Source organism: Rana temporaria, chromosome 4, assembly GCF_905171775.1.
Source record: "Rana temporaria chromosome 4, aRanTem1.1, whole genome shotgun sequence".
Taxonomy (NCBI): Eukaryota; Metazoa; Chordata; class Amphibia; order Anura; family Ranidae; genus Rana; species Rana temporaria.
In genome coordinates this window covers 132,051,815-132,067,999 of record NC_053492.1, presented here as the reverse complement: position 1 = coordinate 132,067,999, position 16,185 = coordinate 132,051,815, and the positions used below count along the sequence as shown (strand labels likewise).

Here is a 16,185-nt window from a genome sequence, read left to right as displayed (position 1 = left end):
CTTTGTGTGTGTCGTGAAGACCTCTTTGCAGAATTAGAACCATACTGTTAAGTACAAACTTGGCATTTGACTCCATACATTCCCATTACATTTGCAAATTAGTTTTGATTACAATATAAAAAAATGAAACAACCTTAGGGAAACTAATCAACCTTCAGAAATTGCAAGAGGGGAAAAAATGAAATATATACACCCTATGGCTGATGGGTGACTCAATAAATGAGCTCTAATAAGATTAGCTAGGGTCTCCCCAGGGAAAGCACAAACTAATTTCACCTCCCACGCTCAGTCAGCATCGGAGCTAGATGTAGACTAAAAGCAATTAGCAAATGTAATATAAAATCACTGGGATTTACTTTCAAAGTAGCTGTTCAGATGTTTTACATTGTGTTGAGAAATTAATTTAAATTCAGAATAAGGTGGAGCTATTGGAGAAGCATCTTCATGTGTTAGAAAACAAGAAAAACTTCTAGGTGCAGTTATTCCTGGTAAGATAAGGAACTTTGTCAGTTACTTTAAATTGATCAAGCCAAATAGTCAAATGCTATGGACAATGCCCCCCTGGCCTGATCCTGGACCTAATGTTGCTCTTTCTGAATTGAAGAATTTTACCTCGGAATTTGGGCACCTCCTGATTACATCATTAACGAGCATCATCTTCTCTGTTCAGTGAGCTGGATCTGACTTGGGAAGCAAAGATGCTAAACCTGGAAGTACCCGAGTGATCTTGTTTACCAGCAGGACACATGTGGATGGTAAATTCACAGATTTGTAATATGTAGCAAAGTTTCTGTAATGTTCCCTCAGGCCTTCACCACTATGTCCACAATTTAGAATTTATATTATATTTATTATAACAGATAGCAGGGTTGCCAATTGTCAGTAAATTTAAAGTCAGTTTGTTAAAATCTGTGATTTTTACAGCTGTCAGTAATTGTCTGTAACAGAAATTTTATGTCAGTATAAATCAGTCCCTTTTTTCAGACAGGTTAGTGTTGGCTCGGCAAGTGTAAGAAAGAACCCCTTGGCAACTTGATGCAGCACCAGCAGCCACTTACTCAGGCAGAGTTTGGAGCCAGTTTAGGTTATTTATAAATAGAAGCAGGCTGGAACCAGCAGCAGAAGGAACAGACAGCCAAATTTGCTGATCCTTCCATTTGCAGTGTGATCTCAACTGTGCTTTGCCTCTCTGCATAGATACGGTAGGTAGTTTGAACTCAGTGCTTGCCTGGCAGCAAAAGCTCCTAAAGCCTTTGCCCACGGCCCCACTTGCCCAGCAGCTACACTACACTCTCCTCCTGCGTAACCAGTTCTTTACCTTGTACTGTCAAGAAGAGGGATTTGGACTGGGAGTAGAGCACTGTACTGGGGGAGGGGGCAATTTGGGTGAAAGGGGGCCCCCCTGTACTCTACACTCTGTACTACACTCTGCACCCCTGAACCCTGCAGTCTGTATGCAGTGCACCCCTGAACTCTGAACTCTGTATGTAGCGCACACTTGAACCCTGCACTCTGTACATAGTGCACACGTGAACCCTTCACTCTCTACTTAATGCACACTCCTGGTATTTAATGCCCCCCTAGGACCCTACCACTCCTGAATGTGTTTTTTCTTCAACCGAATGGGAATTTTGCATTGAAATACTATGTTATAACTGCAAACCAAGCATTTGGGTTTTGTGGGCTGCTGTACAGCCCCATTGAGCAAGTTTGGCAGGCAATGCCCTCTGTGAAACTTGACATGTTGAGTTAAAATTGCCACACTATGAAACTAAGCATAGAGGCCATGGCAACTCAAGCAGCTGCTCTGTTCATTTAGAGATAGGTGGTCAGAAGCAATTCTGTTTAATCATCCTTTTTTTAGGCCTTTTCCACTATAAGATGCAATCTGGTCATGCCCATTGCTCTTTTTGGCATGCATAACAGAACTTGTTTTTCAACTGTATCCTCCCAGGGTGGCTGATAATTTGTCATGCTGTGTTGATTTTTTAAATGTGAAAACAGACTGGCCCGGATTCACATACATCTTACGCCGAGGTATCTGTTGATACGCCGCATAAGTTGTAGGATGCGCCGTCGTATCTCTGTGTCGTATTCTCGAAACCAGATACGCCTGAATTTGGGCTTGATCCGACCGACGTAAGTCTCCTTACGCTGTTGTATCTTGGGTGCATATTTACGCTGGCCGCTAGGGGCGCTTCCGTAGATTTACGTGTCGAAAATGTAAATGAGCTAGATATGTTAATTCACGAACGTACTTGCGCCCGTCGCAGTAAGCTACGCCGTTTACGTAAGGCGTACGTCCGGCGTAAGTTTACCCCTCATAAAGCAGGGGTAAGTCACGTTAAGGTATGGACATCGGAAACGTTGGAACAGCCGTCGTATTTTACGTTGTTTACGTAAGTCGTACGTGAATAGGGCTGGGCGTAGGTTATGTTCACGTTGCATGAATGGACCCGGCGTATCTTAGGGAGTAAATTCAACGTGATTCTGAGCATGCGCGCATGCGCCGTTCATTCAGCCATGCATTTACATGGGGTCACGCTTCATTATAATAGAACACGCCCACTAACAGCCTACTTTGAATTAGGTGGGCTTACGCCGGCCATTTTACGTTACACCGGCGTAAGAAAGGGAGCAAGTGCTTTGTGAATACAGTACGAGCCACTCTAGGTTACGTCGGCGTAGCGCATATCAGATGCGCTACGCCGCTCCAAAGAAACGACAATTTTTCTGAATCCCTGCCACTGTGTTTATACTGTTTAAATATTGATTGTTTTAGTTTCTAATAGGAGTTCTTAATTTTGTCAGTAAAAAATGTGCTCTGTCAGTAAATGTTTCATGTTATGTCAGTAAAAAATGTGGCGGGAGGTTGGCAACCCTGATGGGTAGGAGCGATATTGCTGTAATTGCCACAGGTATGAAGCACAGGCATATAGAGCTTTCTTTACATACCTGCAGAAGCCTCTTTTGCCCCGTACACACGACCGGTTTTCCCGTTGGAAAAAGTCAGATGAGAGGCTTTTGGTTGGAAATTCCGACCGTGTGTATGCTCCATCAGATTTTTCCAATGGAAAAACTGCTGGAAAAAGATAGAGAGCAGGTTCCCTATTCCCAGGAAAAAATCAGATCGGAATTTCCTATCGTGTGTACAAATTCCAACGTGCAAAATTCCAACACATGCTCGAAAACAAATCGACGCATGCTCAGAAGCGTAGAACTTAATTTTCTCAGCTCAATGTAGTCTTTTACGTCATCTCGTTCTTGGCAGTCGAAAATTCACCAAACTTTTGTGTGACCGTGTGTATGCAAGGCAGGCATGAGCGGAATTCCATCGGAAAAAAATCCAACTTTTTTCCGATGGGAATTCTGCTCGTGTGTACAGAGCATTAGTCTGCACTAAGCACCATACATTCTATTTGGCCCCTATCTATAATGGCCAGGCTTACTTTTCTGATTGGCCAAAGATTCACCCATGGCAGGTTTGGGAGACTGCTCCAGGTTGCAGTACTGGTAGATTTCATACATGCAGCAATGTGTATCCTTTCTATCCCTGCAAATTAAGGGAATTCCTTGGCGATCACCAGAACTAGTGGTCCCATTGGAAGATTTCCCCTCTATACTTTTCTGGGAACAACTCTAAAATATAGCATTTTCTTTACTTTCATTTACATTTTTCTTTTTCTTTTACTTTCAATGATAATGGTAAACAGGACAAATAGAGAGGGTGAATCTCCTTAACCTCCCTAGCGGTATTCCTGGGTGTGGCTCGGGGTTAAATTTCAGTACCATTAGCGACAACCCCGAGCCACACTCGGAATTGCATCTCAGGATCCTGGTGCAGGTTACTTACCTTGTCCCCAGAATTCTGCGATGTCCCCCTGCTGTGTCTGTGGGCTGTCTCATCCACCCGATGCCTCTGTGTGCCAGGCTCTGTTCCCTGCGAGCGTCGCAATGCACTGGGGGGGGGGGACATTAAAAAATTACAAGATTTATAATACATACAGTACACTGTAATATTACAGATTACATTACTGTATGAAATCATTTCATATTAGTGTTTTGTCCGGTGCCCTGCATGCACTTTTATATTATAAATACTGTTCTTTCTGCCTGGAAACTTGGATTGTCCATAGCAACCAAAAAGTGTCCCTTTATGTCAAAAGTGGTTTGAGACCAGCTAGAAAACAGTGATAGTAAATTAGAACACGTGCAAAATTGAGCAATAATGAATAGTGGGGAAATTCATTTTATTATAATAATTATTATATTATTATTTTTTATAATTATTTATAGTTATATATTATATTATAATTTATGATTTTGAGTTTACAACTTTATAATACCGGGAATGTCTGCTAGACTCTTGTTTTGACTGATTTATGTTTTATGTTTGTTTGTGTTATTACTAAGAATTACAGGCCTAAAATATAAAATGCCAAATTTCTACGCAAAACAATTGTACTGCTTTGAGACGCAAAAATCTGACATAATCATACTGCCAGGATGGCTACCAGGGGCACAGACAGTAATAAAAACTGACAGGTGTTCTAATCCATCTCTACTCTGTCTAAAACAAAACAAAAAAAGTTTTGCCTTTAGTTATGCTTTTATGGAAACAAACTTAACATAAAGGCAGGAAAAAAACTTTAATACATACTATCCACAGTATATGGCATTCCACGCTCAGGAAAGAATGAATCAACACTGAAGCAGACAGAATTTGGAGAAGCTCTGCATAACAACCAATCAGCTTCTATTTTCAGTGTGTTCTGTTAAGTTTTAGAAATAAAAGGCAGAAGCTGATTAGTTGCCATGCACAGCTGCTCAAGATTCTATCTACTCCAGTTTTGGTAAATCCCCCTCTCAGCATGTTAATGGTTGTAGCAGTTCTATTATGCAGCCTTTTGCTTTCAGTAGCCTTACTCCTTTATTGTGAAAATAATACTAAAACTTGTTTTTGGCAGCGATCCCCTTGCATAGCTAACAACAGTCACCAAGAGAAATAACATGTTCTATCATATAGCAAAGTTGTCATTAAAATGTTATAGTTTATGTATATTTTAATTCCCTCCCTGGTCATTTTCAATTGTGAGGATTATGGGATTGGTGAGTTATCGGCCAGCTATATAAGATTATGTGCCACACCAGGCATCGCATTTTACATACCGTTACTCTAGCACTTAACTGTTATAAATAAATAACACTAAAATGCAGTTAAAATCATTTATCTGCATCCTCCATAATTTAGAAACTGTGACAAAAAAGTTGCTTTTACTTTCTGTAAGTCAGGAGAGACTTAATATGCACAGTGTGAGGGGAATAAGAGAATGGGAGATATGAAGGAAACCTTTAAAAAAACATCAAGGGGATAAATACAATTCAGAAGCACAGTATTTTTAATATGAAGCCAGGATCATGAACACGGGGACATGCATTTAAGCTAGCAGGAGAAAAGTTCAAAACTAATCTTAGAAAGTATTATTTTAGTGAAAGGGAAGTTGATGCTTGGAATAAACTACCAGCAAAGGTAGTAAGTCAGTCAACGGTAAGTGGATTCAAACATACTTGGAACAAACATACAGGAAATCTAGAGTTAACATTGTTGTAAACCCTTTCATTTACCCAGTGAAGTGAACAGCCTTCAGTGATACACAGAGATTAAACAAATCCTCCTACATAAGTTTTACATGTTTATCTGTTGTTCTTTCTTCCCTTCAAATGGGCAGAATTGTGTTAAAATCTTTCTTTATCTGTCGGGAGAGAGAGGAGGGGGCAAAGAGCTGCAGTTACAGTGTTTGAAAGCTGATTGGAAAGCTGATTGGAGGAGAGAAACAACACTTAGAGCTTTTAAGAGAGATAAGTAAACACTACAGATATACAGTATGCACTTTTTTGACTGAGATTTACAACCACTTTGACAAAAAAAAAAAAAAAACATGTAGACATTACGAAAAAATGGGGCAGACTCAATGGACCACTTGATCTTTGTTTCTATGTTTCCAAAGCCTCGTACACACGATTATTTTTCCCGATGGGAAAACTGTGAGGAGAGCTTTTGGCCGGGAATTCTGGCCGTGTGTATGCTCCTCGCAGTTTTCCCGATGGGAAAACTGGCCAAAAACCGCCGGACAAAAAAATAGAACCAGTTCTCTTTTTTCCCACCGGGAAATGCGGAGGACTTTTGCCCGGCAGTTTTTGGCAGTTTTCCTATGGGAAAAACTGCGATGGAGCATACACACGGCTGGGATTCCCGACCAAAGCTCCATTGCAGTTTTCCTGTCAGGGAAAACCGCTCGGGGTATAGGGGAAAGACTGACCGAGCAGGTTCTCGGCTTTCCCCTTGGGATTCCCGACGGAAATCCTGTACGTGTGTATGAGGCATAAGTCTTTCGGTGTATGTTGGATTGACCTAACCATGGGCACTATTGTAGTAGTATATAATCTCTTTGGCACTTAACACATTTAATAAATTTTTGGATTATTTCTTCTACTTTAGATTGGGAGAAAAGGATTGAATACAACATTGGTTCTGGAAGTGTTGCACTATTTCCGAATATCCATTTGGAGACCTGTGATGGACCAGTATCCTCAGTACGAACTAGTGTTGAACTGCAGGCCAATCATGTTGGAAAAGGCTGTGATCGTAAATCATACTCAGATACATCCTTGCAAAAATTGTGTGGTAAGTCTAGATTCATATTATACTGTCATACTGGGAGTTATAATTCCTATTTACATTAAAGATTCTAACTTACAAAGCAGCTCTTTGTGGATGAATGTAAGTCTGTATATGCTGGAGGAGATTAATCACTGCTGGATGGAGTTGCTTTGTGTAATTGATATTTTTGTGTCTGAAGCTTACAAAAGAATATGTGTTTCTACCACATTCTATACATCATTTAATTGTGTATGTGGCCTGGAATTTTAAAGCACCTGCCCACAAGGAACCAGTAGCATAACTGCTCCTCGGTAAACTTCTCATGTCTGTCAAATCCATGTCTGCAAATATTTAATACAATATATTGAATCTGCATTACAAATATATTATACCTAGCAGCTTTTCTGTAGTTCCTTGTCACAAATTTAGGGAGGAATACCCCAGAAAAGGTCTGGTCTTTGGTCAAATAAAATAATTAGAAGTTGCAACTGTCTAAACTTTCTCATCTGCAATACTTTATATTATAGGAAGGAGTGGAGGCTAGGTATAAGTCGTCATATATCTGTCACTTCAGGTTCAGCTAAAGTTACATCCACACATCTAATAGACTTGTGATACAGTTTTTTAAGGCATTTTTCTAGGCAGAGCTCCTTTTGTGTCTGTAGGTGAAGGTCACTATGGGATGGATTTACTAAAGGCAAATAGACTGTGGAGTGCAGTTGCACACATTTTCCCCAGAACTTAGTGAATGTGGTGAAGCTCTGCTTTCAGTGAATGGGGTGAAGCTCTGCTGATTATCATCATCCAATCACGTGCAAGTTAAAATTATTTTTTGTTTATTATCCTTGCAACTGATTGGGTATTCCTCACAAAGTGAAGTTTCACCTTATTCACTCTGGGAAAAATAAGTGTAACTTTACTTGCAAAGTGCACAATCTATTTCCCTTTTACTAATTCAACCCCTATGCTGTATTCTAGAGATCTCTAATCAATAGCTGCATTAAGTCAGAAACTTAAAATTATAGATCTTAATTTTCTTTTTGATCTGCATGCAGTGGCGGAACTACCGCCATAGCGACCCACGCAGTCGCTATGGGGCCCGCAGCCGAGTGGGGCCCGCCGATGGGGAGGCAGATCGGTGCGCTGTGACAGTTACAGAACCGATGCTGTGTATCTCTCCCTCCTGTCGGCAATATTTCTGTCACAGCGCACCGATCTGCCTCCCTGTTCTAGCCACATGTGATCCTCTATGTCCTATAGGTGCCTGGTCTCCCCCCAGCGCTGCCTGTTTTCCTCTCCCTAAAAGCTGGGGGATTCGTCAGGACACTGTGAGAGTGGGGGAGAGCTTGCCTGTCTTAATGCACAGGCACTTCTGTGAACTGCCCAGGGGTCCTAGGTGCATGGGGGGCTTTTGAAGTTTCCTCCCAGCAGGTTCGGGCAGCAGTGGTAACAAGTCTCCTCACGTTGGCTCTCTTCTGCTACAGTGTACAGGTCAGTTCTGTTATCTGGCTGTGTCTGCAATGCTCTCCCTCCCTGGCATCTTCCTCCCCTCCTCAGCCACTATCTGGCCGTCCTGCTCCCTGTCGTCCTCACACAGATCCATTCATCTTTGCCTGTCACACTGCTCCTCTCAGATGCTTGTTATCTCTCCCCCCTCCCTTCCCTGACTTTTCCCCTGCAGACACTTTACCTTCACACATGTGTGTGTCCCAGGATCTACAAACATTACAAATGTCTGGAACCCCCCCCCCACCTTGCACACCCCCAACACTTTCTTTACTAGGCAATGGAGATCACTCCCTCTCCCCTTCCTGCCAGACAGCCCATTTACTTTTTATACTATGGCAATTTATTACCAGCTTAGAGTATGCCCCATGCCCATCTCTGATTATCCCTCTCCAGTCTCCTTGACAGCGATCTATCTGCCCCCCCCCTACCAGCACAAATCCTCCTCCTTTTTAATCCCTATACAGATGGATTTTCTCTAATAATTCTATACACCCACCCCCACTTTTACCCCCCCCCCCTTTTTCTCCCCTACCCCATGGTTCTCATTCCCACCACATTTTTTTTTAGGGCTTAAGGAAGGACCCCGAGGTGGAGCATCTTACTACTGCTGCTTGTGTGGGTGAGATGTGTACTGTGTACTGCGCCAATCCCTGCTGACCCTCTTCTCCTATTCATCCCATGTGATTGGCGCAGTACATATCCCACCCGCACAAGCAGCAGTAGTAAGATGCTCCACCTCGGGATCCTTCTTTAACCCCTGCAAAGCACCAGAAGAGAGCCAGAAACTCTGATGGGGAAGGAAGAGGGGAATTGTCTTTCCTGTTGTATATTTAGCCCAGTTCCCCTGTAAGTTTATAAGTTTTTTTTGTGCTTGTGTATGTTAAAAATGATTTTTGTGGTGTATTGTTAGCAAAAATATTTGTTTTGATATTTTTTTAGGGGGGCCCTGTCAGGTAGTCTGTACGGGGCCCCGTGATTTCTAACAGCAGCCCTGGGCGCTGCGGCAACACAGGGGTGAAAAAATCCTCTCTACTGTCACTTGTCAATACAGAAGCGCTGCTGTATTTACAAGTGACAGCGCTCTCCTCCCGACAGCCGTTTAGAACCCTCTCTGCTCTACAAAACACATTGTCTATCTATCTCTATGTGAAAGCAGAGAGGGGAGGGGGGAAGGGGTGGGGGGGGTGTACACAGACAGGAGCTGCTCCACTAGGGTGACCACATTTCCAAACTACCATTCAGGGACACCCCCCCTCCCAAAAATCAGGTGGGATTTATGATTTCTCTAATCACAAGAAGGGGGCGGGGACTGTGCTCCTCCAGGCATTCCCGCCAGGGCAAGTACTCAGTGAGTAAAGCGGTGATGTGACGGCCTTTTTTGGGGTCATAAGATTGGCCGGGGGGTGGCTGTGTCAGTTTCATTCCGGGACACTGTATTGTCCTGGAATGAAGGTGCCCGGGACAGACCTGCAAAATGTGGGACTGTCCCGGGCAATCCGGGACACGTGGTCACCCTATGCTCCACGGACATGCAGTGAGTTACAGCTTCTCTTCTGCAGCCCATCTCTGATGTTAGTTGGGTGACCGGAATGCTCACTACTGAAAGGGGGAAGAAGGGGGGTTGATGCCAGAGGAATGTGTATTGATGGAGGGTGGGCTCCAAACTAATCTGGGGAGAGGAGAGCTCTGTACTTGGGAAGGAGGGTACTTGCATGTGCACAGATCACCCCTAAATCCTGCACACCGTACACAGATCACCCTTAAATTCCCCCATACACAGCTCACCCCTCAATCCTTATACATTTTATATGTAGGTCCACCCGTATGATTTTTCCGTGCGCTTTCAGGGTTGGGGGACTTTTAGTTTTTTTTTGGGCGGGGGGGGGCGTCATTGAAGGACCCGGCCTTGGGGCGGCAAAGGAAGTAAATCCGGGGGGGGGCCCCATACAACATTTTGCTATGGGGCCCTGTGATTTCTAGTTATGCCCCTGTCTGCATGGGATCTGCGTGGGAAATTAGTATGTTACCAAAGATGCTTCCTCCTTCCATAGTTATGTTTTCTGAAGACTAGGACAGAGGATGTTGAAAATCGCAGCCACAATAACAGTATGCCCTATTCAAATTAAAAGGTCCCACACAAAATAACTTGATCTCCATACCAAATTGCACAAACGGTCTTATTGTCCTTATATTAGTTGATGTTTAAACTATTATGGGGGTATCAGAGAAAATTAAAACCTTTTCAAAGAAACATGTATCAAATTGATGCCCTATGTTATTGGATTGTGAAATATAGAAACATAATTTTCATTATATGTAACTCTTTCATTGAACTTTGTAGTGGACCCAAATGATAGCCCCAGCATTGGGCTAGAATCCACTGCATTTAAAATTTACTCATTAAACCTATTGAGGACAAATTCCCATGCCTTTGGCAAAAGAAAGCATAAACTTTATATCTGAAATTACCAGACCTTTTTTTGTTCTCTAATTATACTATGGCCATGAATAGATTTTTTTTTTAAATATCAGAATTCATTTGATAATACCATCAGTATTATATACTTATTACAATATCTATATAGCTATATTAGGATCACTTATTGCATTATCTGCCTGTCTTTTTTTCATTTCGTATAACTGAAATCCCAGGCAGCCATCTTGTGGAGTCACTGCAATGAAGCATGCACTTGTGTATGTAAACTGCAGCTTCAGCTAATTGAACAACAGATTTTTGTTTCATCAAAAAGTCAAGATGTAAAAAAAAAAATTGAATTCTTGCTAGTTAAAAAACACAGTTTAAATATGCAATATTTCATCAACATAAAAAAAAGGAACAATTTTATTGTTCTTCACTATAATAAATGATTAAATAGGTACAAAACTGTGACACTCTCACACTGCACCAAGCTTTTCAACAAGCAAAGTGCTAGCAGACTGAGCGGATTCATTACTCGGGTTTGTTAACTCCACAGTTAATAAGTTACACACGCAAACAATAGCTACCATCACATGTTTTAGTGGAACCACACACACTTTTCATCGCATTTGCAGTAACAATTCTAACCTTTTAGGAATGTCACTGTTATGCAGACAGGAATAGGTTGCTTGTCAAAGAGGCAAGGACAGAATTCACTTAACAATGTTTAAATATAATTGTAATGAAGTAAAAGGAAAAAAGGGGGCAAGAAAATATTTCTAGAAAAATATATTACCAAATAAACAATTAACAACAGAAACTAAATGGGATTCAATGTGAAAAAGTACATAACAAACTTGGTCTGGTCTTTGGCTCCAGTAGAATCCAGTCCAACATCCAGTCTGATGTGATAAGGTCTGGTGTGATAAGCTCTCATAAATGACTCTTAGCAATCTGGCACGATGTTGGTAAAATGAGAGCTGTAAAGTGGAAAATGCAGCCATCTTTTCAGATCCCCGAGGATGGCATTTAAAGAAATAACATAACTAATCAAAGGATCCGAGGAGTGTGCTGATGGGTGTTGAAGTGTTGTATGATACATGAGCTGCCACTCCATCAGTGCCAGTTTATTTAACTGTACCAAATTTTTCCAGATAGCCTTGTTTTCCAGTCCAACAACCAATGTGTTATTGAATATAATGAAATCACAATTTGATAGACATCAAAGATGATATTGATTTTATGCCCATTATCCTAAGGTTTGTAATGTGCCCAATCTGCCAGCTGTACATTATGGCATAGGCCATTGTCTGATAACACACTAAGTATTACTTTCTTATACATTTGGGTAAATGCTTATTACTGTAATTTTATCATATCAGAATAGATTTTGAGACGTGTTGTATGAAAAGTGCAGTTTCAGGTCAAGTAAAACCAGATTCACATGATTTAGCAATTTATAACCAGACGATAGCCTTTTTAGGAGTCCTAGAGGTTTTAAAAATTGGCAATTTTTACAACTGCTGGTAACAAGGCTTGGATTAAGAAACATCCTGTTAATGGATAGTGTTGAGGCAGAATACGCCATATTCGATTTCGCGATATATCACGAATATATAGCCGAATATTCGAGAAAATATTCGCTAAATTCGAATATTCGTGATATTTTATCGAAATTAAATTTTTGCGAAATTTCGCTATTGCGAATGCGAAATAATTGCGAAATTTCGACAACAGCGGAAGGAGCACTCTGATTGGCTCAGAATATTCGTGATATTTTGCACTCTGATTGCTCAGAATATTCGTGATATTGTATCGAAATTTCGCAAAATGCGAATGTGATATGATGGCGAAATTTCGGAAGGAGCACTCTGATTGGCTCAGAATATTCGTGATATTATACAATACAAAATAATTGCAAAATTTCGACAAATGCGGAAGGAGCACTCTGATTGGCTCAGAATATTCGTGATATTTTACAATACAAAATAATTGCGAATATTCGGCAAATGCGGAAGGAGCACTCTGATTGGCTCAGAATATTCGTGATTATTTTACAATATGAAAATAAAAAGGTGTTTTGCATTGGTGGTGATTCTTTACTCTATCCATCTGTCAACAGCCGTTTGTCAATCAAACACCTTGAAGATTGAAGACGTTCAGCTGCATGCTTTGGACTTTTTTTCACTTCACATATCAAAGACATTTTTATGAAAGATTATTTTTCTATTATTGGGACTATATTTCTTTATATTTTGTTTCACTGTGTATTTCACAAGTTATTTGCGCTTGCTTATTTTATAATTTGCCCACATGTCTTGTCACTAGACATATTTTTTATTCTTGTAGAGCGACTCCATTTTCTGTCTTGTATTAATTTATGTTGTATAACATTTTTGAGTTGCTGCTGTATTCTCCCCTTTTTTTAAGGTATGCGCAATTTTTTCCTTCTTACAAAAAAAAATAATATCAACATACAAATATTCATAACAGAAACATACACAAAGCCCCCCCCCCCCCCTTTTGCATCAGAGACAATCAGAGTTCTCCTACCACAGTTATCGAAAATTCGGAATAATTTTCGCATTCGCATTAGCGAAATTTCGCAATTTTTTTTTCTCTAATCATACCAGCAATGCTTTTAGACGTCGATAGGATGTGATCTGTTTTAAAAATAAAATTGAAAAAATGCGAATATTCGGAATAGCGAATATTCACTGCGAAATTCGAAATATATCGCGAATACTCGAATATGCCATATTCGAGCCGAATATTCGCAATACGAATATTCGTGAGCAACACTATTAATGGACTTTATGGCCTCGGATTAGCCATTCATGTCTGGCTTTTTGACAGCTGTGCCGATTTATTGCGTAAACAGGAAAAACGAACAAACATGATTGACTATCGCTGTACCAGAGATGAATTTGTACACAAAATATTACTGAATATTTTTGTTAACAAAGGTTAAAAAATGATTACATAAAATCAATAGATTATATTTGAATGTGATAGAATTTAACAATCTCTAGGGCATTTAGGCCATATAGGCCCCCTTTTGCCCGACCATTTTTGTTGTGTTGTGTTGGTAGGAGTCAGGGGAATCCTGGGCCAAATCCTCAAAAGGGATACGCAGGCGGAACTGCTGTTCAGCCTGCGTATCCTGTGCCTATCTTTGAACTGATCCTCAGAAATCAGTTTTCCAAAGATAGGCAGAAGATCCGACATCTGTAAGAGACTTACACTGTCGGATCTTAGGATGCAGTACCGCATCCGCCGCTGGGGGCATTTCGAGTCGAAATGCCGATTTGCGTATATGCAAATGAGGACTTAGGCAGATCCACAAAGCTTTTTAGCTTTGTGTTTTCTGCGAAAGTTACGTTTTGCATGCGTAAAATTAGGGATGCTTTTACAAGGTGTTACTAGTTTACACCTTGTAAAAACATACCTTTTTTTCGATCGCCGCGTTTTTTTTTAAATTTCAAATTTTATTTTTTCGCCGCGTAACTTTTTTTTTTCCCGACGCAACTTTATTGTCCCGTCGCAATACACAAAGCCTGACGTAACGTAATTTCCGCGCGCTGCCCGTCGGGAAAAATGACGTCACACCGCATGCGCAGAACGTCCGGCGTGGGAGCGCGCCTCATTAAATTGTCATCGCCCCCTGGATGAGAAGACCGCCTTGCGACGGAGGCACTTAAGTTACACACTCGAAAATTTCTAGGTAAGTGCTTTGTGGATCGGGCACTTAGGTAGAAATTTTCCGCCAGTGTAACTTAACTGCTAAAAGTTAAGTTAGGCAGTTTTTTTGAGGATTTGCCCCCCTGTCTATTACCAGGTTTCATGTCCCTTTATTTGTTAAACTTAATGTCAAAGTGGCCCTTATTAAACTACTTTGTCATTTTTTGCCCACTGTGGCACTTGCAATTTGCCTCGGTAGACAAAGGGGACCAGAATGGAAAGTATGGCCCCAGTGGGACCTGAGCCGAATCTTTTTGCACTTGCGCACAGTTTCAGTTTCATTTTTGGACCGGGAGCTGACTCGACGCATGCGCAATGGTTTTGGGCAGCTGGCAGAGTCACGGACCACCCCCTTTGCCCTCTCTCTATTGTGGTGACTATTCTTAATCAGCACACCTGCATTCTAATTAAGTAGGATGCCATGTTTGGCTCCAAAACTGGGAAGGTTTACTAAGTGGTGCCATGCCTGCTGTTGGGAGATCCTGGTAAGCATTTGTGAGACAAAAAATATAAAAGGAAATTGTTATACTCTCTCTTGCTCACTCATATTTTACTATATATATTTTATAGATCTCTTTTGAATCGAGTGTCAAGGCATTTTTTTGAGGGCTCGCAGTGGTCATCTGGCTTAGGCGTGACTGGATCTGTGGAGGCCAGTTCTGCTGTGTGATTGGAGGGATATAATATGTTGAGCCAGATTTTCCAATTGGATAAAGATTCAATCATATAAACCAACTAATGATTGTTGTCTTATTTTTATGCTTACGTAGAATAAATAGGATAAAATAATTGAGCCTTTGTGACTTTCTAAAAATCTGAGCATGATGATAATACGACAACCTCATCTGCAGATATTGCCCAAATCGTCCCCTCCGCTCCTCCCAGGACCTCCTGCTCTCTAGCTCCCTTGTTACCTTCTCCCATGTTGGCTGCTCCAGAGCCTCTCCCATCCTCTGGAACTCCCTGCCCTGGTGTGTCCGATCAGCCCCTACCATGTCCACCTTTTGGAGAGCCAAAAGGGAAGCCTATCCCACATCCACCTAACCACTGTCCCCGAGCCACCCCCATCAAATCATTCTCTGCAGGGATTACCCTTTGTACCACCACCCCCTCCCTTTATAATGTGAGCTCTACAAGCAGGGCCCTTCTGTACCTTCTGTATTGAACGGTACTGTAAATGTGCTGTCCCCCTATACATTTTAAAGCGCTGCGTAAACTGTGGGTGCTATATAAATCGTGTATAATATAATGATTGAACATATATTTTGATTATGCTTTCAATGATGGATTTAGTCTTTAAAGTTAGTGGTTAGGCAAAAAATATAGTTACTGAAACATTATTTTACTGACCTGACCTGGCTTTTACATAAGCCAATTTTTTTTAAAAAAAATTGCCAAGACTACCAGGTTGCCAGCCCAGCCCAGACCTGTCTGCCTGCAGTCACCCAGCTGACAGACAAATGTTTGTTCATGGACAGACAAACTGTGAATTCTATTAACTTTGGTTACTAGTTATCTGTTTTGTATTTATTTCCCAGCTGGTTGTGATTTTATTTTTTAGGTAAATTCATATCACTGTTTGCTGATAAGACTGGACATGTTCTTTGTTTGAATTTATCAGAACAGACAGGATTTCCATTTAAATTACATTCTACTTCAATTATAGTTTTATTTGCCAAGGAATGTGTGAAAACTAGATTGGAGCAGACAGGTTTCCTGTAAAAGGTGGCCTATAATGTCATAAATATCTGAACACTTTCCAACAAGGACATAATTGAGACTCAAAGAGACAACTTTCTGATGACTCAAGACAGACCATGGTTTACCAATAAGCTCCTTCTGTCCCATTATATCA

General features: G+C 41.1%; 1 protein-coding gene across 1 annotated transcript in view; it reads left to right on the top strand.

Annotated features, from left to right (window-relative positions):
• Positions 1-16,185, top strand: part of CLSTN2 (calsyntenin 2) — a 1,124,690-nt gene that overhangs the window by 856,547 nt on the left and 251,958 nt on the right. Inside the window, 1 exon segment of the mRNA XM_040349061.1 lies at positions 6,500-6,685. Coding sequence (XP_040204995.1) covers positions 6,500-6,685 — 186 coding nt within the window.